Raw genomic sequence first — 27,361 nt, 5'->3', positions numbered from 1 at the left:
TCTTGTATTTTCTAAACATTCTACATGAAAGTAACATTAAGATGAATAACATGAGGACTATTTTTCTGTCACCGGAAGTGAGGAGGTAAACTTGTATACAAACTGTGTTCTTCAGCACCTGCTAGAATAAAAAACCAACACAAATTTAATATAACGATGGCAGGAATAGTGCTCCTAGAGGCGACTGATCTTTACAATTTATTAAATGCAGCGACTTTATATCCATGTTTAAGCGACCCGAATTATATGATGCTTCTTGGTAAGTTATTTTAATTAGCTTTATTAATGATTAACACAGTAAGTTTTACTTCGTTTGCTCACAGTTCATATATGTCAGTGCCACTGTGGCAGTAATTTCAAATAACAACTTCATATGGATTCAGTATAGGCCCGTCATTTAGATTTTGGAGAGATATCAAACGCTTTTTAACTTTTTGTGTTATTTGTCATTTAATATACAAACATCAAGTAAAATTACAAGTTAAAATGTTGAATTTTGATTTTTGACATACCAGTACATGTACCGGGGGTATATACGTACTGTAATTAAACATGTAAAGTTACATGTACATGTCATATATTAGATGCTAAAAATACATGTAATAAGTCATTATTAGTTTTCTGTAAATAAAAAAGGATCTGTACAACTGTAGAGATATGATACTGTCGCATACCCAGTATGATACAGTTTTCATCAGTTCACTGAAATGCACTTCAATTGAAAAAATATGCAGTTAGAAGATGTATAGATGTACCGTACACTTTTTGGCACTTTTGCAGTATTGCAGTATCCCTCCTCCCCCCACCATATAGCTCTGTGATATTAAATATCTTTGAGATGACTTTGAGCAATGTCTCTGTGACTCAAATAAAGTTTGGCAATTAATTCAGTTACTAATTTTAAGAATTTTTTTTACATGAAACATTATGCCCTTCAAATATTAGGAGAGTTGATGTTTTGCTGGGCTGAAATCTCATTGGTCAATTAACTTGGAGGTTTATTTAAAAAGATGAAAAATATGTTAGTAAATTTCTAAACTAATTAATTTGAATAGCAGAGACATTGATCAAAGTCACCACATAATTTAATTTTGCTTAGTATTAAAAAATTGGTAGAGAGTTACAGGGTGGGGGTGAACAACAGACTTACATTCATGATATGTACAAGTTAAAGATTTTTCCTTACATTGTGTTTTATAAGGGTAATTGCTTTGTAATTTCAGATGCTAGAAAGAAGCATGAATACAATGAGAGTCATGTGGTAACCTCCAAAAAAGCTCCCAAGGTATTTGTATACATGATTTATGTGATTTATCTAAAATAAATGTCCTGTTTTACTGATTCTGATCTGGTTTTATATACTGTTTGTAAGACAGTGATAGAAAATTTGGATTTACGGAATGGTATTTTGTTGGTGAATGATTGTATTTGTTTTGTTACACTGTCACGTGTCATAAAAAGAATCAGTTACTATAGATAATGGAGAGAAACTGCATTCAATCATAGTAAATTTGAATTTGTGTGTGTGTGTGTGTGTGTGTGTGTGTGTGTGCATGTTTCAGTTAATATAAAAATTCATTCAAAGAGATCAATTTATTTTCATTACTATTGTTGTGTTACTAATTAAAACTCCTTTGAAAATTTATACTCAATTAGTTGTGAAAGATTAAGGACAAATTGATTTTGTAAACACTAGAACTCATAAATTGTAATGGCAAAAGATGTTGAAGAGTTTATGTTTGAAATGAACAAAATAAAAATACACAGAAAAAGAAGTTACAGTGTTTCAAATGAACTGGAAAAGAAAATACTGAAGACCAAAAAATTTATTTTGTGGTGTATTTAGCAAAAGTTATTTGCCGTATGTGCTTTAAAGATCTTTGCACTTTTTTGCTCTTTTATATATTTTTTTCCTTTACATTAACAATTTTTTCTTCAGAATGAAAATGGGGACTTCACAGTGCCATATGGAGCTGAACTTGAGTGCAAACAGCATGTGGTGGTATATGATGGCAACACAGACAGCTTAAAAGATACAGAAAGTAACTACATCCAAAATCTACTGCTTGATGATCTTACAAGAAGTCCTTTTACAGTTAGAACAGCGAGTGTAGTTTGGTTTTTGAATTCAAATATTGTAGTTTCTTGTTAAAGGAATAAGTGTTCATTTTTTTTTAAGATAAAAAGCCATAATTCAGTTCATATATTTCACTTTTGTTTAAGCTATTTTTATCTGTTGCAAAAAGATAAAACAACACTCTTATAGCACTTTAAGCAAAATTTCTCAAATCTTGTTTACAGGCCCTGCATATCAGTGTGCAAGTGTGATGGCTGAAACAAGTAGGAATCCTGTAAACATACTTAAAGGTAATCTTATGTCTTTTTAACTTTTGATATCCATTTTAACTTTTGATATTGCATATGTCCAGTTTAGAGAGGTTAATAAAAATTTATGGGAAAATATGCAAACAGTGTCTCTCATGATTTGTCTCACGTGTAAAATATTGTTTGGTATTTTAGGAGGTTATGAAGATTTTTCAGCACTATATCCATTTCTCAGGACACAGAAGATAATTTTCATGCCCCAGGTAAGAAATTAAAAAGTCAATCCATTTCAAATTTTAATTTTCTCTTATTTTAAAATATTTTTTTAGGAATGGGTTTACGATTTTTTTCAAACATTTCTAACATAAAGATTCATCCTGACTTGATTTTATCCCTAGTTTCAAGAAATGAACGTGACAAGGACTGACATCTTAGAAATCTTATTTCTGTTTCTTTTCCAGGAAATGGATAATTTGAAAACGTATCCCATTGAGGTTATTCCAGGTTTCCTATACATGGGAAATATGAGACAAGGCAATGCAGCTTATATACAGAAAGATCTCAAGGTCAAGGGTCACATCAACTGCTGTGTTGAACCTGGAGAGATGTGAGTTTATAGATGTTATTTATAAATACTAATTTTCATGATGATGATACTGCTTTTGCCATTGGATTTGATGCTTTATACAGACAAAAAAGGTCCATTGCAAAGGGATGGAAACAACTGTGTGCACGTGTAAGTGTGCAGTAATTAGGCATGTATCCAGCAATTCCGCATGGGGTTCTATTTCTGAAAAAGACCTTTTTTATTTTTTAAGTTGACCCTATTTAAGAGGTGGCATAAAACCCAAAGCAAATTTGATTTAGACCGTGAGCCTTTTTCCAGCCAAAGGGGCTGTTTTCTTAAACCTCTGAGCACCTACATGCCTGGTATTACAAGGCACAGGTCTGGGGCCATAATTTCTCAAAAAAAAAAAAAAAATGTATGTTCTAATATATGTTGTTTCATGTGCCAGTTGTCAAGAGCTGTATATTTCTTTTCTGCTAAAATTATTATAAATGGACTTCAAGTTAAGTCTTTTACCTGCTAATGAAAAAAACTAAAATACAAAAGAAATATTATAGATTTATCATTAAACAAAATACACTCAGTTGAACATGTATATTTCTCATGACTCTAGTTTCAAGGAACAAGGCCCGCAACTCTTACATATTCCTGTTGAGGACAATGAAGAGGCAGATATGTATTCACAGTTTAAGGAAGCATGTACTTTTCTTGGTGAGTTTAAACATCTGACTGAAACCACAGTTATTCCTTTGTTCAATAATTATTTGTACATTTTTGAGACTGATTCAAATATTCAAGGAAGCAGGTACCCAAGAATAGAAATGTTTAAATAATTTTTTTTACCTCAGTTTTGGACTACTTAGTTTTACATAAATATGAATAACAAAATTCCATTTTTATAATTTATTTTTCAGACGAGCACAGAAATGGGAATCGTGTTGTTCTTGTGTATTCTGCCAGAGGAATCAGCAGAAGTGCTTGCATTGTGATGGCATACCTAATGCACCACAATAAATGGACACTTAAGGTATATAATTTATATTGCTTGCATATGTTCAATATATTACATGACAGCTATATTGGTCCATGTTGCAGGGATGGGCTCATGCCCATTGATAATATCGGTCTCTGTAGATCAGTCTACCTGGAGGGACTCTCTCTTAATGCAATCAGCTAAACAGGTCTGGGGTTGAGTAGAAACATAAAAGCTGGTGATTATTACAGTACATTGCAAACAAAAGAAGGTGTGTTAATCTGTATGATTGCATTCAGTTAGTCCTCGGGGAGTTGGATCGATCTACATAGACCATGGGAATGAGCCCTTTGTATCCTTGCCAAGCATGGCCACAGTAGAAATTCCCGTGATGGAACTTAATTGATTCAGACATAAAAGTTTCATGTTTTTAATTGATTGTGTTTGTTGTGACACATAAGATGTGACAACTCACAGCCTGGTGGGTCTCATTGTGATTTTACAACTTAGAAAAACTGTCCTACTTCTTTTTTCCTTACAGGAAGCCTACCAGCATGCACTACGGTGTAGTCCTACAGTGCGACCTAACAGGGGGTTTGTAGAACAGCTAGCAAAGTGGGAAGAAGAAGTGTTAGGCCAAAAGACTACGGATATTAGTGATCCTAATTTCTAATAGACGAATTCTCATGAGGCAAATGTTAGCAAGCACTGCTATATATATATGCTGAGAAAGTAAAATCATTAAAATTTTTATGTCAAACTTCTTCAGTTGCATATCATGGAATACAGTCCTGAAGTTTGAGACATCTGAGGAGTTGGAAAGCAAGTGATAAAACAGCAAGAAAATTGTTGGATTACACAGTGCTCTTCTTGGATAAGAGTCTATAATGCAAGAACTTGGGAGAGGTTGCATCAGGGCTACAAAGTACTTACAGCATGTTGACATGCACAAACTGTTTATTTTTGATTAATATAAATTTTGTACATTTTGTAAATATTTTCTTTTAATCACATTTTGTAAATATTTCTTTCTTTTAGCTTTGAGCATTGTAATTATTTATCTATCCAAACAATAAAACATTGAAGAGAAAACTTCCCAGCTAGTTCCATACTGGTGGGGTATGTTCCAGTTATAATCACCCGTTCTGTCAAGCACTTGATATCCAATGTTCTCATATACAAAACTTTTTTTCTGGCCAGCAATGTCATCAAAACCAAAGGAAGTGTTGAAAAGAAATATAGAATTCAATCTCAAAATTCAGACATAAAAGTTTCATGTTTTTATTGGATTTCATTTTTTTATAATTTGTACATAAAGGTCAGTTTTCTATCTCCACCAAACCAAAGAGCATGAAGTGATCACAACACATGGGGTCTGAAATTGGACATTTTGACTAGTAACTCATCTAGACATTGATCACTTTTGACAACAGAATAGATATTTAATTGCCAACTAACCCTCTGACAACAGCATATATAATTATTGTCAACTATGTGCTACTAGACTTGTAGAAACACTTCCCCAGATCTCCGTAAATATGAAACATGCACTATACAATATTCTACACATCTCTCTTTTACTGAAATAAATAAAACAATCCTTGAGATGGCAATGATCTATTTACATTGATGTTTTCGTAAGCTCCGATGAATTTGGATTAAACATTACTTAATTTGGTCAACTTGTTAGAATTCTTACAAATACGATTTTGGAAAGATTGGGAAATTGCTCCATAATAATTATAATAAAGGATGTGATTTTTTGTTTAAGTGAAGTATATGTGGAAACAACCAGTTTGATAACAATGTAATTGCTTAGAGATGACTGTGGAATGAGTTTCTATTGAATGGGAAACTTCATTAATTTACAATCCTTTCTAATAAGTTTATCATCCCTCTTATCAACATTTTCGCTTTCAAGAAGTACCGGAATATATTGATACTAGCCTTGCCATCTTGAGATGTCCAACTGTCTGACATCTACAAATATGCGCTATGCACTCAAACCCCTTACACCAAACAATACTGTGATAACTATCTAAGGTGCAATACCAGTATATATTTCTATAATAATATAAGTGGCATAACAGATGTCATATAATTTGTGACATCATTAAATTTAAGACACTATTTTTGTTTAAGCAAACTGCTTAAACACCCTAAAGAGGTGCACAGAACACTTAGTTCATATTACTAACAAGTCTGGCTTAAAATATCTAAGGAGACAGAGGGCTCTGCCATTTCCTGGCAACATCCTTACTGCTCAGCTGAAACTTCCTAATAAAAATGAGGCAACCCTTTAGCTAAAACACACACAGTGACTGGTTATTTTCCCATTGCACAATCACATGATAATGCAAAAAATACTACACTCCCATAAACTGTAAGCTCAAGATTGATATATACACACAAAGTCAATTGGACCTACGAGACTAATATTTAAAGATATGCTATTTCTTCAAACATCTCTTGGTCTTACTTGGATTTACAGCAAGATTCTAAAATATTGCATAATCCTCAACTGGTTTAAAATGCTTGCCAACAGGTGGCAGCAATATCCACAACTCCTCAAAGCGACACAAAGTCCACTTTTACTAGATAGAATTTCTTCTCATTTCTAGATTGTATTGCACGGTATTCAAACCACATGGAGAATTTTTTCTCCTGAAGAAGTATCAAATGTTTGAGTTTATACCCTGTTTATAACATTTGCATTGCAGTATACAGGTACTGAGATTGCATCGCTGTGTTTGAATACTGGAGATGACATATTAACTTGTAAATTAAAGATACAAAATGGCAAAAACATCTTAAACTTTTTAACACAACAATGACAAAATACAAGTAAAGCTGATGTAAGTGATAATGCAGCAGCTTATTTAAGACATACTGTCGGCTTGATAATGGAAGCCAAAAATGAGATCTTCGTTAAGTTTTTGGTCAATAATTGCCTTCATTTATGATGCACCACTGGAAAGTTTCAGTGTAACCAGCCTCCACTAAATCTCAAACATGTGAAAGCACAAAGTCATGAGGGTTACAACAAATTAATTATGAACTCCAAATGCCACAATTAACAAAGAGAGAAAGTTGACATGATTATCCAGCCACTTATCTAAAATGACACAGTCTATTAACTGGATAGTGATCTGTATAATTATGAGGATTTGACCACCGTGCAAGTTAACTAAGTCAACAGCTTTAAAAATTGCACTGGACCATAAAAAATATGATTGATTTCTTCAAGACCATGGAGATCTCTCAGCAGTTGGGTGTAGTACTTAGGAGGACAAAGCCTAAAACTGCAAATGTTTCTCAAGTGCACCACTCAAACTAGGAAGGTAAAATATGGAAGAGCTGATATGATGTATATAAAACTTACATATTTTCACCCTGTCCTTGAGATTGTTCAGTACCCCTTTGGGAGGTACAGATGTGGATGTTTTACTACATTAGGTCTATTTTTGCATAGGAAAGCACCATGGTAACGTTTGTCTTTTGATCCAATTTGTTGGAATGATTGAAAAGTTTATATAAACAACCTCAACACATATTTTCTGTGATGACACATTATAGGTCAAAAGTTACACAAGTTTCACAATACAGGACTTACACAAAAAGGATTTAAAAAGTTGTCACTTTCTCCCTCTTCCTCCCTGACAAAAATCTATGTACATGGTAGAATAAACTCTGCTTTGGTTCAATATAAGACTGGCCAGTGCAAAGAACTAGATTAAGTGCATCTGGTCACAAACATCTAAGAGATATACATAAAAAAACACAAACTGTTCTTATCAAGATACTAAAATGTAAAATGCTGTCATCCAACAGTGAATTAGTTTAATTAAGAGGTTTCATTGTGCTGTTTACACATGACAAGTTTTAATATTGCCTTTGCCCCAAAGTCCTGTATGGCAAGTTACTGACAGCACAGTTTTCAATATTGTTCTTTAATACAGTAATAACTTAAAATAATAGTGTGTGCCTGAAGAATATAGATGTGCAGTATTTGTACATTATAACCAGTCTTTGCATTGCCTTTAATTATATTCTATTTTCGCACTTCTTTTTTGGGAGGTATTCTGTTCCAGCGAAAAAGTGCCCTTGGATAGATTCTCAGTATTTACATCTACTTACAACTATCTTTTTCAGGCTGCACAAACATACATACATACACACAATCACATAGAGATACATTAGAGAAACCAGCTAAATGGTAATGGTCATCCATTTTACCCTTCACCAACTTTTAACTAGTGATAAACAACTATCATCATGGCCTCAACTTTGACCATCAAAACTAGGTAGAGGAAATTTCACAAGAGCTTTCCCCACCTTTCTTGTTGCACCACAAACGGTGCTTAGTGGATTCTGTAAAACTATGATTATTACAAGGCGCACTATGTGTCCAGCTTCCATTCATTATGACAACATCACAAAATGCACAAAATCCATCAAATTAGCAATAAAATGAATACAAAACCAAAAGTTGTCTGGGAACTTTTAAATATCATTGAGCCTTGATCCTTCAAATTGAAAAAAATGTTGGTAAAAAAACACTTGGACAGCTGAAGTAGGTCCATTGCTCACAGGCACACAAACTCCTGCGGTTAGAATGGCACAGATTATGCACAGGGATGATGGAATCTCTCAGTCCCACACGTGAGGCGATGGTGGCAATTCAGATGGATGGGCAACTGATGAACTGGAAACACAAATGTAGAAGTTTTAAAGCCCTGTACTCAAAATATTTCAAAGCCCTTTTTAAATATTTAAATATATTATTAAATCTACTAGATGTAAACATCCCATCATTTTGAAGAAATGCTCATGTTTGTCTGTCATTTGTACAAGCAAAAGAATGTGAAGAGTTACAGCAAAGAAAGAAAAAGAACAGATCCCCATAATTATTCCATTTAAAATAGGATAACATTCATTAAAAATTCCTCTACTTTTTAACTTACCACAATTCAGTCAATTAATCCACTGTCTTAATACAAGCATCAAACTTCTTACATGCATGCTGACGTCTACATTAAAATATATATATATGCATACATTCACATGGTTTTAGCACAGTGAATTTGATCTTACTTGTCTAATGCACTACTCCTCAGTGAGTGTGGCTCACCTAGCAAAGCTCTTGAAGGCCACAGAGTTAGGGTTGATGCATAATGGAACACGATTGCCCTGTTGCTGCTCAAGAATAAACTTGTGTAGTTTGTCTGAAAGTTATAATGGTAAAGTTCAGCAACTTTGTTTTTTCACTCTCTACCCCTCAGACACCACAATGGTTACAGTTCTTACCCATAAAGAAGCTTAAATATAGGCTTTAACAATTATTGTCCAATGAATATGAATATTTCATATTTAAAGCTAGAGCTAAATAATCAAGTAAGGAAAAATATATATGATATTCAGTTACATTAATAAGGAAAATACCCACCTTTTACACGATGTGTAGATGTAAGCTCGTCCTCAAAAGCATAGCTGAAAGGATGCAAGCACACTGGTTCAAAATCCACAGTGTACTGCCTTCCAGCAGGGATGTTATGGCAGCACTTGCACATACATGAATGATAACGAAGACGGCCTTCTTCCAAGTAAGGATGTGCTAAGGCATCTGTGGCACTGATCCTCTTTTCCTTAAAAAAAAACGACAAAATGACAAATGTTAATTTTTATGTTTAAATTGAAAAGGACAGGAATGCATCACATTTTTAATTATGTGACTGGTAAATAAGGAGGTACAATGATGTAAATATCTTCAACCAAATTTTACTTAAACATTGTCTCAGCTAACATATTCTCAGTTATTAAGACTCATGGCATTAAATAAAATCCATCAAAACATAAATCAAAACATGCTAAATCCTTCTGAGATATTCCATTTAGTGCCAGAGGATTTTTACAATTTTCATAGCCAATATACACAACAAGTTCCCTGAAAGTCTCTTAGCTTTTCATATGGGCTTTCACAATAAAACACAATCTTCATATAAGATGGTCACTTTCTGATACATATAAGATGGTCCCTTTCTGATACTCACAGGATTAAACACAAGCATCCTGGACAACAGGTGGACAGCCTCGTGTGTGGCTTGACTGGACAATGTATAAAGTGCAGTGAGAGACGGAGGTTTGGGTGGTTGTCGTAGCATGTGAGCTTTTGCCCCCTGACACGCTGTACGCATGTCGTCTAATGGGGGTGTACCTAGGAGATCAGTTATGAGGTCCAACTGAAATGACACAAAGTTAATAATGAATCAAAAATGCAATGATGGAAATTACAACAATTTTCAAGCCCTTTCTGAACATGACAATAACTGATACAAACTGGAATATCAAAATAAGTTGGAAATATTAGTTTTTCAGAACTTTAAAAAGCAACTACTTTCCAAAACTGCCAAAAGCATGTCTACAATAAAACTGCAATCTCTACACAGGGTAGTTAATTTCTTTTTTCCAACAGTTGCTTTAAAAAATATTAGCATAAGACAAGCAAGGAAAAGTAGATCAAACAGTTCCCAAAATCAGGAACTACTTCTTGTCCACACATTAGATTGATCAGTCATCTTTGCGCCCTAAAACATCAACCAGAACCCCACAGTGACTAGATGGTCTTCAACATTTCCAATGGACTACACAACACTATCAGCTTTCTCACCTGCTGAATTGGACTTTGAGCTTGAAATAATATCCTCCTTCCCAGCAGTTCTGCAAAGATGCAGCCCACGGACCAGATATCAACAGCTGAGGAATAGTGTGTGGCCCCCATCAATATCTCTGGAGCCCTGTAATACTGTGTGACCACTTCCTGAGTCAAATGGATGGTCTCATCTGGCTCTTCCACTCTAGCAAGCCCAAAATCACAGATCTGTAAAAATGAATGGGTAGTATCAGGTATACATGAAGGTGGCTAGGTAACTAGGCAGACATGACTAAGCCTGTGTCAAGCCTGAATAGTTAAAAGCCAATGTGGGTCTTTATTCAGACAGTGTATCATTCTGTATAAAATGAATAAATAAATATATAAACAGGCATTTGAAAATTTTTTCAATGTGAATAGAGAATGATTTCACCTGTAATTAGGCCTAGATTATATTAAGAAAATGTATTTTTCTTAACTTCACTGTCCTTAAAGGGGGTCTTTCCGATATGAGGGAAAATAAAACATATCCCAAACTTTTTCTTATATATGAAAGTCACGATCTAAACCAAAATTCGCCTTTGAGGTAGACGGCAATCAAAATAATTAATTATTTCACATTCGAGTCTGTATTGGAGAACGTCCTCTCCCCAAAAAAGAGAAGACGACTACCGCAAGGTTTTAGCCAATCAGAGTGCGTTGCCTAAAATAGCACTCGTACACTAGGAGAAACAAATATGGCGCGGTGGAGTTCGAAGTAAGTCGTTTACAGATGCACGTTAGTTAAAACTCTTTCCCTTCATTGTTCGTGAACAGGTTTGTGCACTTAAACATTTAAAGAATTCATTTAACTTCTCGTCGGTTAAAATAGTCCAAAAATCAACGAATGGCTTGGAAATATTTACGACGGAGTGTAGCCTATTATGTCAACAGTGCTCGATGCCGTAATTCTCAATGCCGATTCACCGAATGAGTGACTTGTATCAGGAAATATACCGGTGACATGATTAGAGACAGTGATATTTTTCGGGTCAACTGAACCAGCCCTTTTCGGTTGGATATTTATGAACGACTGTTACTTTTTTTGTTGTTTGCTATGCTTTCTGAGCCGCAATTTTGACATCGCGATTTGCACGCACAGCGTAGCACGGACTACAAATGCGTTCCAGACGATTTTGATACTTACTGGCAGTAGTGGTGAGCATCGTGCAGATGTCAAAATCGTCAATAGGAGTGCCTGAATTTTGTGCTACGCACACACGTATCTTATCTTGCTTTTCTAGTCGATCTGTTTTTATACTTTTCAGATCGAGAGTAGGCCTATTGTTGATGAGGCAAGCAGTCAGAGCAGTCCAGAACTAGAGGGTAAAGAGCTCCCTGAGGTAAAGAGTTTTCTGTTATTTTTAAATAATACAGGCCTTTTAGTTAATCTGGCATATTCCTTAGTTTTGATAGTAATGTGTAGGACCCACCTTACCCTCACCTATATTCACATGTAATAATCCACACATACAAAAAACTTATAGTTTAGGGATAACAATTGATACGCTTGAGTGCAGGACAATGATTAATTGAAGTGAAACCCATTTGAACAGTTCACAATATTATTACTAGCATGCAATTAAATCAGTGCCAATTATTATTATTATTAGTTTTATTATTATTTTACAGCATACTATCTTGTGATGTCAGCCTCATTAGAAAAAAAGCCCTGTATAAAGGTTTAGTAGAGTTGGCAGTGATACATAGCACTTCTAGGTCCAGTAGTACAAGGCTTGGAAGAGGTGTGAGATCAGGAGGATTGACTCAAGAACATGAAAGGAGAATTCAGTTACTCGCAGAAGAGGTATAAAACTCATTAAATCTTTATTGAAAAGATAAATTCTAAGTTTCTCACAATACACAAACACCATTCATATTCCTTCTTATTTTCAAAGTAAATTTATTCGATAAAATTTGGTGGTGTGAAATCCAGTCCTTATGGTTGTTTTAGTGTTCATACATTTTCAAATATTTTATTTTTGAAGTAAGCTATTGTACATATCAAAACAGAAATGACAGATATAAAAGTGAATATATTTTTTTCATTATCAGAGCATACATGATGGTGTTGCCAAGAAAATGATGGTGTTGCCAAGGAAAGTGCTGAATACATTGTGACAAGTGTGATGGAAATCCTGGCCTTGCACTGGATATAAAGATGCTTTTGCTAGAGAATTTACCAAGCAATGACTCAGCATCAGTGGAGATGGGACTGGCCCATCTCCCACTCACTGTAATGTCCCCTACATTTTGACTGCCGTTGAATTTGCTGGATTACTTCACTTTGAAGAAAATCACAGAATAACTATTACCATGAGTATCAGTTTACTGACCAAACATTCATAAGACCTGTAATATGCAAGTCACTGAGTAGAAGGATTCTTTTCATTCTACTGTAATTTGTGCAACCATTCAGTGAACATAAAAAATAAAGGCATAGAAAAACAAGGTGCTTTCATTTATCCCTTTCTCATATCAAAAGTAAAATGCAACTCTGTACACAATCTGTTCATAAAATCAATCATTTTAAAAGTTAATGTCATACAAGGAAATAATGTATGTCTGGATGGATTTATAAATGAAAAGTTCATGTGAGGTAATCATCATTTTGATAAAAAAAATTCTTATATACATATAAGGACCACGGTGCCTTGAGTCTCTTGGTTCCATCTGCACCATGGCTGCTTAGAAATGTGTACTTGTAATTCCCATGTCAAATTCCTGGTTTGTAAGACTGGAATGTACCTTTATTTGAGCTAATTGTTTATGTAACAGCTTGAGGTCTTACTGTCATCCATGATTTTGAGTGCTTGCTTTGCTGCTTAGTATACCTAAAAACAAAACATTGACTATTGGAAAGACTTCAATGCATTTTTTTTGTGAAATTAATAGCACCCACTATCTGTAATGTCTACGCCAGACATAAGAGCACTGAATAGAGCATGGTTATCAAAATTATTTGTTTCAAAATCCAATTTATTATATAATGTTCCCCACAATAAGTACTGATATCCTGTGCTTGTCACAATTCTAGGACTAGCTGCCATGGCAGTGTTAAACTTTATAATAAAATGGCATTGTTCCAAGTACTAACATGCATTAGATTGATATTGATGGCAAGGTGTACTGAACATGGTAAAATAAACAGCTATTGTGTGTTTGGATTCTGGGTGTCAGGTACTTACTTTGGCTCTGGCTCTATGTTGGCCTTGAACCTGATGTAGGGGTAGATGTTACCACATGCATATTACCTGGATAAAAAAATATATATACCAGTGTATTATCCTTATTCTCCAGAGATTCCCCATGAAGTCAACTTTAAAAACATAAACAGAGAATAAACATTTACTACCATCAGATGCTGCAATTAATGTGCTCGCTTTAAATCTTTTAATTTAAATTAAATTCGAATAAGGTAAATAGTGAAAGGTTGTTTTTTCTCTCTTTTTTTTTTTTTTTTTTTTTTTTGGACTTGAGTATATAACGACGTTAAGTAAGCCGACAAAAACCAGTCTTTAATAGAAGACTATTTAGCTCAATCCTTGTTTGTACTGACTGCTCTAAAGAATAATAAACTTTTCTGCGTACAGCAGGGATAACAGGGGCGGATCCAGAGATATAAGTCTATTCTGACAGTCTTCCGAGTAATGTTGATCCATCCTCCATTTTTGACCGCCTTTCGACAGAAATATTACATATACCCGCCAATGAAAACTTGAAAATCTAACCGTCTTCCGGAAGAACCAGAAGACGCCCTAAATCCGCCTCCTGAATATGTTCTCAATGAAAGAGTCGGACGTGATAAGAGATCGAAATAACCTACCCGTATCCGGCAGAATTTTGTCAGTTTCTCGCTTGTCAGTTTTATTTCCTACTTCTGCTTTGTCTACCTCACCGGCCTGCCAATGAAAATAACATCCTCTGCTTCTGCATTTCCCGTTTTATTTCCTTTTTCATTGTCCCGTAGAGTTATTCTTCTCTCTTTCAACTCACGTGTACTCGGACTACCCTCCATCTTGGTTTGCAGTGACATCCGGGTCTTCTCCAGAGCGTAGTAAACAGTAGTATTCAGTCATATGCAAATTGAGGCAAGTCCCAGAATTCCATGCGTAGGGGAGTAATGGCGAGAAGTTTAGACGAAAAAAAAAATGCTGCGCTTTTTTTTCTTTAAGTGATCTTAAAAACCTATACCTCGACCTTTATTTTCTCAACGGTTTCGTGTGAGACATGCTTTGGGGTTCAGGATCAAATAGGCAAAGTTTCAGAGAAAGGCCTATTTAAGCGTCTACAGCGGAAAGACATCCTTTAAGAAACATCATTCTTCAACTTTGATATACCTGATGGAGATCACCATAGTGAGCAATACCCCAAGTAAGATATTGCCACTTAAAAGGGGAGGTAACACTTCACTAGCTTATTCATCTTAATTTAATTATTTCCCCATGTAAGTACCTAGTAAAGTATATCATAGTCACATAAATCTTGAAACCAGACAATCCCAGTATGCAGATGAGCATCTTTGAAGTTCAGATAAAGAGACTGACTAAGAGATGGGAGATAATGTTGATAGCAGGTATGTCTCCTATTAACCAGCTCCCTGTGACCGCGGGGTCAGACAGTGCACACATGTGCCCCAGCTGGAGTGGAGGGGAACTGTTCTGTCCCCCTGGTCACCAGGTGACTCGTCCATCAGCTGACATTAACTGCTATCACATCACGGGGATAAAGAGGACCTTGTCGGACTCGGCTTAAAATAGAGACACGCACTTATCACACAGAGAAAATTACACGATTCACTCAATACTTTCTTTTGTCTGAAGTGCCATTGTCTGACTGCACAGCTGATACATTTGCATAATAGGTGATTTACATGCCATCACTGGAACCAAACCAGCCCTTTTAACCATACTACCCATTTCTTTAATGTAAATTCTTGCCTTCAGGTTAAATAGAAGAAATAACTGCCAGACATCCATTGCAAAATGCCTACTTGCACAATATAATGCATATTTCCTCTTTAAAAAATTAGGACTGAAAACTTATCCTAATGTTCAAAATTAAGTATTCCCCATAAGACTCATAAAAAGGTAAACCTACTATCTCATGACTGATGAGTAATAAATGATTAGTTTTACAAGTTACAGTATATCTCATGCAAGAAGACAAAGAAGATGAACAAAGTAGGATGGCTATTTGTTAGAATGACAACTCTCTCTCTCTCTCCAAAATAACAATGGTAATGGTTTTATTTTTAAGTTCTTATATAGTAAGATCTTTTTTTATTTCTCCTGGAATTGCTCTAGCATACTTTTCCTTAGGGAAAAAATTAATCTACTATCACTTTCTACCAAAATGACAGTGTATTTTTTGTTGGCAAAAAACCAAACAACTTCACACTTTCGTTCAGTAAAAAATTAAGCTTTTTTAGCACCATGGCTCTAAAAAAATTCACACGCTTGCGTGAGTACCACAAGTAGTCACGCTGAATGATGGAAAGCTAACTACAAGGTCAGTTATGGGAGCAACTAGGGTCAGTGTGGGGACAGAAGGCTGAAGATTTTGACAGGTAACAGTCAGATTCTCAACCTCCCTATCATGTTATGTACCTGACATGTCCCGTGACAATTTGACTTCTGCTGATAAGACAAAAATTAGAGTTCATGGCAAGAGTAGTGGTCTTTGTTTGCTTTGTCTTTTCCTTCCTTCACAGGACGTGACAATGATAGCATTAAGGAGTACAGGAAGGTAAACACATGTACAAATTCATGCCACAATTATATTCATGACCAATGATTACATTTCAGCAGTCCAATTCTTCAAGCAGAATCAAATCAAATTGATGAGTCTTTACACCTCAATATATTTCCTCTTGTAACACAACTAAGGTACTACAATGACAAAGACAATGTTGCTAGTGTTTAGAGGAAGTGTGCCAGACAATCACTCTCCTAATGCTAAAAAAAATGAAAAAATACTTGTAAGTTTTGAAATGATGAAGGTCTTCTTTTTCTATAAACTTGAGAATAATACAAAAAGTAGGGCAGTAGAAGTAATAAATGTGCTTAAAATATGACGGATGCTGTCTAGAGTATAGTTTAATTTTTAACAAGGCAGCCTAGCTGACAAAACAGATACCAAACAAATCTAGTATGCACAAAACTGCTAAGTGACATCAATAAAACAATCTAAATTGAAATGAAATAGATCAGCAGGTAAAAAATATTCATGTTTATCATCATAACAAGTACTACCAAAACACCAGTTGTCTATTCAGCTAGAATACTCTGTGATGTTTTCCAGACAAATTCGACCTAATGCACTTATTAAGATAACCACACAAGACAAAAACCAAACAAAAAAGAGTGAGGCCCCTACCCACAAATTTAATAAAAGGGATCACTTTCATAGAATATGCATTTCAGTGATTGAAAAAAAATCTACATATTTGACTGACTGCCCATATAAAGTACAAAGTGTGTTCCGGTCATCTTCAAATCTGTTGCCATGTCCGATTTCATGAACAAAATTTTAACGGCTGTTTGGTAGCATCCATACTTTAATAAACAAGATTCACATATTGCCTGATGTCTATTTGAAAGTGCATCTCTTTCATCTCTTTCATGTTTAAGATTTCATAAAGCAAAAAATTACAACAGCTGTCAGAGAAGACTGGCATGCATACCAGACACAGATGCATATATATCTTTTTTAGGGGAAAACAAAAACATTGACAAAATGTGCTAACTATGGTCTTTGCACTGCTTCCTTTCTAAAAAGAATTTTATGTCTGGGTAAATTGTCTGACACAATACATGCACTTAACTTAAAACAGGAGTCTATCTTCCTCACAAAAAACCTGCTTCCACTGGTGCCATGTCTGTGCACAGAAGCTGGTTTGTCTAGTAAATGAAATATTAACCCGTTTTTCCAACTACAAACAGGCTATTTCATTTTCATCAAACAGCTTAAAAGAGGCAGAGATTCAAAGTTAACTTAACCAAATTTCTATCAAATAAGCCAGTAAAATCAAAGCATTTCTTATTTAGTATATCTCAAACCATTTTGCCCATCTACAACACAAAAAATTCCTGTTATCACAACCCCTACAAAAACGACCATTTTGCCCTGTTTTTTTCCCTATCTCTGCTGCACCACCTGCCCACTTCAACCCTCCAGATGACATTTTACGATCACTGCCCTCTCCGTGACCTGGGTTATACAAGGGAACTCAAATCACCAATTAACTTTTAACTGGACTCGAGCTCTTAGTTCACTGCATCAGATTTATTTCTGAAAAAATATCATCTTTGATCTTCATCTTTTTTTCTTGGCAGGTGGGCGTTATAAGATGGGGGCTACTGACAGCCAAACAAACTGTATGCATAAATAACCAGATGCAGAAGTGTGACAACTTTATGCACCAATATTTCAATGCTGCATTACAAAGACCACCATAACCAAGAGAATACTAGCCTTTGAAGCTGTTCTAATATTCTCCTTTCTTTTTCAAATAATTTCCACATCAATACTACATCTTTAAAGGTAATATATCTGTATATTATCCTCATCGCTAACAGCCAAAAGAAGATAAACAGGCCAAACAAAGACCAAGTGACTATGCAAGGAATATATGGCCTTCTTTCTGAATTTTTCATAGGTACAAGAGCTATAATGATACATGGTTCATGTTGCCTGTCCAGATGGTGAACATCTCAACTCCATATATTTCCACAGCTGTGAGGAACATTCAGGGTCACATCTCATCAACATTACAAAACACTCAGATATACAGCTGTACACTGAATGAACTGACTCCTAAATGATACTCTCATCAGGAAAAAAAAACACTTTCTAGGAAGATATGATTATCCAAGAAAAATAAATCATTAACTGGAAATGGGATATCTATTGTTGGAGGTCATCCAAAATATTTTTTATTAATCATTTCCAACTTCACTATGATATACCAATAAAGACTTTTTTTTCAGTCTCAAGACAAGGATCCAATCAACTAACTTTCTAATTTACCCTAAATAAAACATCATATTTTAATGAAAAAAATGCAGCCCTCAGTCTCATAGACTGCAAAACTACTACACTCCTGATTTTTCTTGGTACGATAGAAAAGTATGAGGCATCATAATCACCATAAAAATACAAATGATATATCTAAATTAACAGGAACTTATCCAAAAGAAATGTGTGCACTGAGTCATAAAAACATAATTTCCCTCACAAATAGGTGTCACGATACCGACAAAATTGCTTTGAACATTTCCTGACCTTACTCATCTCTGAACTATCACGAATAGAACAATAGTTCCTGTTTTAATCAGTCTACGCAATCACAATTACTTTTAACAACGCAACCAAACAAACCATTGTAGAAAAGTCCCTACTCCTTCATAAAAAATTCATAACTGGGATTTGATACCAAGAAATGGCGCACTTGAGATAATTATTTTAATCATGACAATAATTACGACATGTTTAAAACAGGGAGGGGATAGGGACAAGTTAGCAAATTGAACTTAGTCTCCATATTGCCCTTAAGGCTGCACTTTGAATGCAATCACCCCTTATTAACATGGTCTACAGCATGCCATGCCCTCTTTACCCATGCAGTCGGCTGCTGATAAAATTAATGAACAACCTTGTCAGCATGCCTTTGTCTACAATATATTTTGATTCCCATCCTGATAATCAAGTTTCAAGACATTTACGCCACTCCTAACACCTTTCCATCAATCAGGTATACAAATCTCAACCTTTCTTTATGAACTTTTTCTCCTTTAAAATCTACTTCAATGACAAAACTTTTCTCTGAACCAAGTCAAGCCGTGGTCAATTATTGAAGCTGCAAGATGATATCCTTCCCCATTTGATAAATTGTATCAGGATAGAATAAATTCAAGGACATGACTGATCTTACCCCATTAACCTGGACCTAACCAAACTACTCTGAATTGAAACTACTGATGGTTGCTTCAGGAATATATATCAGCAACTGCTATATGGTATTATTCAAAATTTTTGAACACTTCACTTACTACAAAGTGTGTATTATTTCTCGATGTAATCATCAGTAAACAATTCATCTTACTTGACCCCAACTTGCAATTAAGTTTTATTATTAATACCTCTATCTTTTTATCTGGTTCACAAACTGAAACATGGTTTTGGGAGATAAAACATCAAATTGATTTACCCAGGTTCCTACTATCAACTTAACTGTCAGTCTGTAATATGATGGATTCTTATTGCCAATCCTTTACTACCTAAATAGTATATTCAGAACTAAACATAGAATACAGTTTGTATTGAAACATTTAGTGCTGAATAAAAGTACTTAGCTACTGAAACAGTCAAACACAAGTTCAAATTTATTGAGTAATTACAGCGCCTAGGATTCTGCCAGCTACAACTTTATTATTAATGGTAGTATGCTTCAGAATGGACTCACCTTAAGGACACAGTTGCTATTTACAAGCAGGTTTCCAGGCTTAATGTCTCGATGTAGTATTCTGGCGCAGTGGAGATATTTCACACCTAGAAAAAATGAACAACTTCTCACTCACTTTCAATACTGAATAGAAGTTATTATTAAACTAAGCATTCAATTCATCATTCTGTACACATACTATTCCCAGTCAACTAATACATTTAAATTCAAATAGAAAAATTTTAAAAAGATTTTTATTCAATTCCCAATGGTGATTCTATGTAAAACATGTCTTTCTGTAAAAAACGGGCAAAACATTTTGAAAAATTCATTAAAGTGCAATTCATTTTTTTTTTTTTTTTGGATATGTAGGAAATTAGCTGGCTTTGCCTGTCAAATTAAGTTAACATTTCACTAAACAGAACTGTCTTTTCCTTGAATATTTTAATCATTCAACTTAAACTTATTCCAGGAAGCCCACAAAGATAAGGATAGAAACCTGGAACATTTTTCTCCACATTACAGCTCCAATCAATTACCATACTGAGTAACCACTGTGACGCTAATCACCTTATACACAACAAAAACATGTTTATCTGAAGAGCAATCCCCTACGCAAAATGAAAACTTGGCAATGTTAGAATAATTAGAATTTTTCAATAGACCCTACAACATTTCCAGTTGAGGCAGAGGCATCTGTGAAGAAACATTAATTTGCAAACATTCTGCTAAGTTGGACAGTAACAAATCAAGTCAAAATGTTTATTGTTAATATAAATATTTCAGTAGAATTTCACTACAGAATTCCCCCATTTTCACTACTCACCTCTGAGTATTTGATATAAGAAGACTTTGACATGGTCGGAAGTAAGAGGTTGTGGAGAAACGATGATCTTGTGCAGGTCACTTTGCATCAACTCTGTTACCACATAACTGACAGCGTCATCAAGGAAAAAAGATCTGTCCAGATATAATGAACACATTACTGAAATCCCCCTTCCCAATCTTACCCATATACTCAACATACACATGTATCTGAAAATGTCCCCTCAATGGAGGCAGCATCACAAACTGTATTACCCACATAACCTAGCCAAACAGGTGACTCTTGAACTGCCAAACATTATCATTTCATATTTACAAGTTTTAAGTTTAATGTAGCATAATGATCAACCTCCTGGTGAAAAAAATCTGTAATTTCTGATAACCATTCTAATTTATCAAGATTTCCATTATAATACTTTTGAATGATTCACAAAAATAGAAACACTAGCATAGAGTCAGTCAGTGTATCCTTTTTGAAATATAAATCCAAGCATAGTAGATTGCCTAGCATGATTAAGTTGTGAGCATACTTGTGTTCAAAGTCAATACTGTTTACCTTCCCCAATCTTTTTATAGAAATATGATCACACACATCAGCCTATAATCCATCTGGTTCAGAGTTCTTATTATTCCATAAAAAAATCATATTACAGGAGGTGAAATGCACATCATAAATATTCTGGAGAAAAATAAGGGTTTTATTTCACAAAATGATCTTGAATAAAGCAAAGTTACTAAAGATGAAACCACATCAATACAGTGCTGGCTCTTTCTTTATTCAATTGTAGCTGAATGAAGAGGTCTAGGGTAAAAGTTAGCCTGGGGAGGGACTGCATATGTTATACTATATTCCCCAGACGCAGAGATAATCATGGAGCCTTTCACCATCAGTGCTTCACTTCCTGCAGCTACTAATAAGAATACTGAGCTCAAAAGAACTACATGCCACCACATTGGGGATGAAAAAATATTTCTACTCAGTACTAGGCAAGTATGCATTCTACACCTAGAAAATTATTAAAATGTTTATCATATCGGGAACAAAAAGTGTTTAATAATGCCTACAGGAAATAATTCATCATGGAGATACATTTGCAAATTACTGCAGTGGAACCATTCTAAGCATGACTTCCTCTCAGACATTTCCACAAAGTACATGTATATATTAATCTCCCCCTTTCCTTACTGCCGACTAAAATGAGAATTTAACATTACTGGTGGCCAACAGTTGTTTTTATGTGGCAATTTACCTTTTATACCCAACAGGTGATTTCCCTCAAGGTTCTTGTCATTATTGTCTAACAGAAAGGTACAACATGTGTAGATTAAGGTGAGATGATTGATTGCAATACTTCATTTATGAGACCAGTTGTTTGGGGGTGTATGTTTTATTTTATCCCCCATAGCAACACACTTGACATAGCACCTGCCTTAACATGTCTTCTATAGGTAAGATGTTGACATTAGAATGAATCCCCAGCTGACTGTACCAACAGTAACACACTGTGAATCATTAATTGCAAGAAAACGATATACCTTTTTTTCAGCTTACATATTTTGCTAAATTGTAAATCTACCTATTATTATAATGATAATATTATCATTATCATAATTATTTTTATTTTGATGCTGTTGCTATTTAAGTTCAAAATTTCTTCGAAACTCCCAATAAGTTTTCTCCTTTTTGTTTTATTCAAAAGCACACCATAAATACTACTTTTATGGCATTCTATTAATAGAGGGAGCAGATAAAGCAGCTCTCTTTCATGTAGTCTTTAAAAATAACTTCTAGTCTGTAGAACAATATCTTAATCATGATGGAAAGGATACATTTCTTCGAAAAAATCTATGTGTGGAGGCTGCAGAATATCTAGTGCAGACAACACCTGAAAATGGAAAATAAACATTTATTAAAAACATGATACTTTACAGAAAAAATTTATAATATTGAAGTGCCATGGGAACCAAGTTAAAAGAGGAGGGGGGGGGGGGGGAGTAATATCAATGAATTGGCTGACAGCACTCTGTTAAATTGGTATGGTGCCAGCAGAGTATGTAACATGTAATACCAAAACCATTGGTCAGCGTCACCACGCCAAGTATGTCTGGAATGACAATAATCAATCAGTGATAACCAAGGTATCTATCTATGATGTTTGTATTTTCCCCTTTTCAAAAACAAATGATAGGCAGAGTCCTCTTATCTGAAGAGCCGCTCGTATATATAATGGTTGATTAATTCAAAAGGTTAATCCAAGCCTATAATATCTGAAATGAGTGCTTAGAAGTAGGGCATTACATAAGCTGAGGATAAATTCTTTTTTTTTTCTCATTTAAAAAGAGCGAAATTGCGCACATGCTCAAGTCAATTTCACTCACATTTTTGGAACTTTTTGTGCCAGTGCTGGAATTTCATACAGTTTTTCACTTAGGTATGTTGTTTATCTTTCTTGTTGGGTAGGATTTTTGTGGCAGCACTGAGCCTCTCTGGGCCAGACTGAGTCACCCAGGTATGTTAAAGTGCTTTGTGCTGTAAATGCCTTTGTTGTAACAGCTACCCTGTGTTCATTTCTATGCAGCATATCCACTTTGGCCACACACAGACATTACAGGACTGGGGACTTGCTTACAGACAACCCAGACACACACATGCTACCATTTATGTTATGGTTAATTTATCTTACCAAACCATTTGTATGTTAGTCTATGGGCTACTGCTAGTTCAGTTATCATGAACAGGTTAATCAGCACCTGCTGTTACAGGCTAGAAGAGTCCATCTTAATTACTGCCTACTAAAACAAACTCTGACCTGACCCTGAGTTGAAATTTCCTTGGATTTCATTTTTATCAACAGACTTCCTTAGACCAGTTCTACACCTGTGCAGTTATGTTGCTGAAACACTACACTAGAAATGGGTCTCAAAGGAAAACTGACCTTCGCAGGATAATTTGGCGATTTTCTCATGCAGTGCTACCAGTAATAACAGCTCAACCAGTCTCTGTTATTAAAATGATAACAAATCTGTTTGAAGAAGTGAAATATACACATCACTGCTGAACCCATACAGTGCAACCCTTCTAAAATGTCCATATACACATGCTTGAACACAGCCTTGAACAGAAGGTAAATCAACCTACTAGACAAACATAACCATCTGGACTTTTAGACTTAAATCTTGAATAAAAAGTTGGGCTACTATCAAAAACAGTGTGTTTAGACAGCAACATTTATGGAGACAGGCAAGAAGACATCTCAATTTCATTAACAATATCACTTCCTTAGGGCACAATTTTCTGGAGGCAAGCTTTCCTCAAGATGGTCTGTGGTTTGGGAAATAATTGATGAATTCTATATTTAAGTATACACTGGAGCACACACACAGGCACAACTGCAGACAATACAAAGTCCAAGAGCCAATGATTTGATCTTGTAAAGAACACTTTCTGCCATTATGAAACTTGTACAAAGACAATTTTATGGAGATTGATCACAATATCCTAGAGAGGCACTTGGAGTGAACCATAAGTAATTCATACATCAAAGTTAAGGTGACAATACAAGGCGCTCAAAAAAAAGGATGGAGTACTTGAAAGGACAAAGAAAAATAAAGAGTCAAGGTACACATCTCATTTGTATCAATTTTCCATTAATGCAACATTTTAACACTCATTCCATTTCAAAAACACTGCTCTCTGTTATCTTGTGCATTGATGCGCAATGCAATGTTCTCATTGTCAGTCAGGAAATTATCTCATACTGAATTTTTGCAAAAAAGAAAAAAAATCACTAGACTGAATATGCACATTAAATACATTTACATATGATTTTTTATAAACAACTAAATTAATATTAAACTGAGTTACTTACATTTTCATGCTTGAACATACACAACATCTTAAGCTCCCTGTAAACACGCTTGGCAGAAATAAGATTCTGGAAGACATTTGGCATTTTTTTCAGAGCAACACGCTTGCCATCTCTGGGATCTGTTACAGACCTGTAATTAGATAAAAATAAGAAAGTCAAGTTAGGTTATATAGAATTAATCATAATACCTATTTTTTTAGTTCAATGAAGCAAGTAACAATTTTTTTCAGAATAACTTTTTTATTTTTTTTCCTCAATATCTCACTGACAAGTTTGGTTTATAAAAAACTCTTACTCAGACAGAATATGTTGCTGAACAGAAACCACATTTATTTAATTTTTTATCTGGGTAAACATTGTAAGAAAGGATTGTAAGAAGGTTATTTACGGTACCAGAATTCATTTTCAATCATTTCAACTGCCATGTTTATATCACTTCAAAAATAATTTACCAAGTTGTGCTTAGAAAATACTTTGTGAATTTCTTTATCTTGAATTTTAATTACGTCTTCCTACACACCGTGTAATTATCTTATCACTTAAAGTCATCAGTGACTACAAAATGTAGGTTACCCCTATACTCAAAAATTGAAGAATTATTGCCTTTGAGAATGTCAGGTAAAATTTCACAACACTGGTAGTATCTAAGAGCAACAGATATAGCAAAATCTGTCACAAATTTACTAGCTAAGTAGGAAATTTCTCCTTTTTCCTCTCTATAGTATCAGGAGCAGAGAATTTTTCCAAACAACTTTTTTTAGAATGATTGCACAGTTCAGTAAAACAATTCTAGAAAAAAAAAAAAAAAAGAAAAAAAAAAACATGAATATCATGAAAATCAAATGGAGTAATGACTACTTTTTCATTAGAAAAGCTGCTCCCTGTTATCATATATCACCATGGCAACCAAGCAAACAAAACACGAGGTATCATATCACAAAGGGTACAAGGGTTCAGTTTTTATCTGAGGATATCAGTCTCATGGTAATTCAAACACAATTTCCATTCTCTCATATCCTTTGTGGTCACTCCTCTGATCCTCTCCTCTGTTTTGATAGCACAAACTGATTCAATGACCCCAGGTTATTGCTATCTACTATGTATAAATGCCTTTGTCCAATATGTCCCGTAAGGTGTTGTATGCACAATTTGGCAGTTCCTTTGTCCTGACGAAAATCACATATTAATGAGAGGCAAGGTCACATTGAATTTACTTGCATTTTTTTTCAAACTTCAAAAGCATCAAAATAACCTTAGATAAACATGAAAATAAATTAAAGAAATTGCTGACCTGAAAGACTGGTTGTATTATTATGTTATCATCGTTTTTAAAACCACCTTCTTCCAAGGAAAACAAAAAGCGCTAGGGGCTTATCAGTCAGGAATTAGAAGAAAAGGTAACCAGCTGATAGCAATAATATTCCCCATTCAGTCCCTCTGGCTGATTTGCTTACATAATACATGGGAGAACTACATTCATCAAGCAGGACTCTCCAGAGGACAAAAGGACAGATTTTAGGGCCGCACACACAATACCGCTTTCTGATAACACAGCAATGAATAGAGAGGTAGTATATCTCCTTTTGAAGGTACAAATCTTGACCATCTGCTAAAATCTTTAATTTTTCCTGAGCAATTCCAATGAAGACTCCATAAAAATTAAACATCAAGCTATTTTGTATTGACATCTGGTACACGTTTATAATTTGAATACAGTTTAATTTTTAAAAATATAGTTAACAGGGTATCAAAATTTACAGTATACTAAAAAATATTTTATTTCTGAAACCCCTAATCACAGTGTCATTTATTTCATCAAGGTTAAAAATTAAAGAACCCTGCCTCCCACAATTTTTTCTCCGGATAAACTTTCCATGGAAAACCCACAAAAATTCACATAAAAAGGTTATGTTGATTAATTTCCACAGACTGAAGCCATTTAAGGCTTAAACATGTCCTTATAAGAAAAAATCCTCATATGACACAATACCTGCTATGACACCATTTGGGGGCACCTGCCTGAGATGCCCTGACTGGGGTCATCTAAGGGCAATGTGTTTTTTCTTTTTTTTTTTCTTCCTTCTCTTTTTTAAATTAAAAATACCTTTACACAAAGTTAATAAGTATAAATTGACAAATTGTAATGAAAAAATACAACATTATGGATATTTTTATGCATATGAAATATTTTTCACTTCATCCATCCCCCACCCTCTTTTCACCGAGTCCACCCAAACAATGGCCCCAAACGCGAACTCACCATACAACTCCAAAAGCTCCATATCCTATCGGCCGGTCTGGCTGCACATCTTGGGCTGGAATCACTGTCTGGTAGTAGGGTACTGTTGCTGCTGCAAGGATAGCGTGTTGAGGTGCCCCAGAACCATGAAAAGCCATCATATGTCGGGTGTGCCTCTGGCTTACCACCGCCATTACAATATCTCAGCTGTCTGCTTGCTCAGACAAAGTGCCTGCACAGTCTTTCGATTTTCTCTTCTTCCCTTTACGTCTGCATCTTCACAAATTTTTCATGCCGAAATGGTGCTCTCACCTACGTGTCTGGTGAAAATGGTGATCCTCCGTTGGGATCTTCAATAAAATTTTGAGAATAAAATTGAGTGTGAAAAGAAAGGGAGGATAAACTCACACGCGGTGAGCCTCGCACAAA

General features: G+C 34.9%; 2 protein-coding genes and 2 long non-coding RNA genes across 5 annotated transcripts; 2 read left to right on the top strand and 2 right to left on the bottom strand.

Annotated features, from left to right (window-relative positions):
• The first annotated feature begins 22 nt into the window (after window positions 1–22).
• On the top strand, window positions 23–5,322 carry LOC106170221 (serine/threonine/tyrosine-interacting-like protein 1). The gene is made up of 9 exons (XM_013550002.3): window positions 23–259; window positions 1,224–1,285; window positions 1,940–2,042; window positions 2,302–2,367; window positions 2,521–2,588; window positions 2,787–2,932; window positions 3,507–3,604; window positions 3,808–3,920; window positions 4,408–5,322. Exons 1-9 carry the CDS (start codon window positions 157–159, stop codon window positions 4,537–4,539), a joined length of 891 nt encoding a protein of 296 aa, XP_013405456.2. The 5' UTR covers window positions 23–156; the 3' UTR covers window positions 4,540–5,322.
• On the bottom strand, window positions 5,132–27,361 carry LOC106170213 (serine/threonine-protein kinase NLK). Of its 2 annotated transcripts, none has more exons than XM_013549985.3 (10): window positions 26,954–27,361; window positions 24,694–24,823; window positions 22,655–22,710; window positions 20,826–20,932; window positions 20,021–20,106; window positions 10,534–10,743; window positions 9,917–10,105; window positions 9,313–9,511; window positions 8,998–9,091; window positions 5,132–8,571 (listed from the first exon to the last, which is right to left on the bottom strand). In XM_013549985.3, the coding sequence occupies exons 1-10, from the start codon at window positions 27,124–27,126 to the stop codon at window positions 8,517–8,519; spliced, it is 1,299 nt and encodes a 432-aa protein (XP_013405439.1). In that variant the 5' UTR covers window positions 27,127–27,361; the 3' UTR covers window positions 5,132–8,516. The 2 variants fall into 2 exon arrangements, with proteins under 2 accessions (XP_013405439.1, XP_013405440.1); XM_013549986.3 differs by having other exon boundaries at window positions 8,961–9,091; window positions 26,954–27,360.
• Window positions 11,083–13,005, top strand: LOC106166229 (uncharacterized). The gene is made up of 3 exons (XR_015332053.1): window positions 11,083–11,272; window positions 11,823–11,897; window positions 12,187–13,005. It is a non-coding gene; the product is annotated as an uncharacterized LOC106166229 (long non-coding RNA).
• LOC147763853 (uncharacterized) lies at window positions 12,365–14,992 on the bottom strand. The gene is made up of 3 exons (XR_015332054.1): window positions 14,381–14,992; window positions 13,743–13,808; window positions 12,365–13,388 (listed from the first exon to the last, which is right to left on the bottom strand). It is a non-coding gene; the product is annotated as an uncharacterized LOC147763853 (long non-coding RNA).

The sequence above is a fragment of the Lingula anatina genome, chromosome 1 (genome assembly GCF_051362555.1).
Source record: "Lingula anatina isolate TDL-2025a chromosome 1, LinAna3.0, whole genome shotgun sequence".
Lineage (NCBI taxonomy): Eukaryota > Metazoa > Brachiopoda > Lingulata > Lingulida > Lingulidae > Lingula > Lingula anatina.
This window is presented reverse-complemented; position numbering and strand designations above follow the sequence as displayed.

Excerpts from the sequence above, each read along its gene's own strand:
- LOC106170221 (XM_013550002.3), top strand. The coding sequence starts at position 157 with ATGGCAGGAATAGTGCTCCTAGAGGCGACTGATCTTTACAATTTATTA. Across the intron at positions 1,286-1,939 it reads CCTCCAAAAAAGCTCCCAAG|AATGAAAATGGGGACTTCAC; the intron begins GTATTTGTATAC and ends TTTTTTCTTCAG. Across the intron at positions 3,605-3,807 it reads GGAAGCATGTACTTTTCTTG|ACGAGCACAGAAATGGGAAT; the intron begins GTGAGTTTAAAC and ends TTTATTTTTCAG.
- LOC106170213 (XM_013549985.3), bottom strand. The coding sequence starts at position 27,126 with ATGGCGGTGGTAAGCCAGAGGCACACCCGACATATGATGGCTTTTCAT. Across the intron at positions 20,933-22,654 it reads ATAGATTTTTTCGAAGAAAT|TTATGTGGTAACAGAGTTGA; the intron begins GTATCCTTTCCA and ends TGACGCTGTCAG. Across the intron at positions 9,092-9,312 it reads ATCTACACATCGTGTAAAAG|ACAAACTACACAAGTTTATT; the intron begins GTGGGTATTTTC and ends TATAACTTTCAG.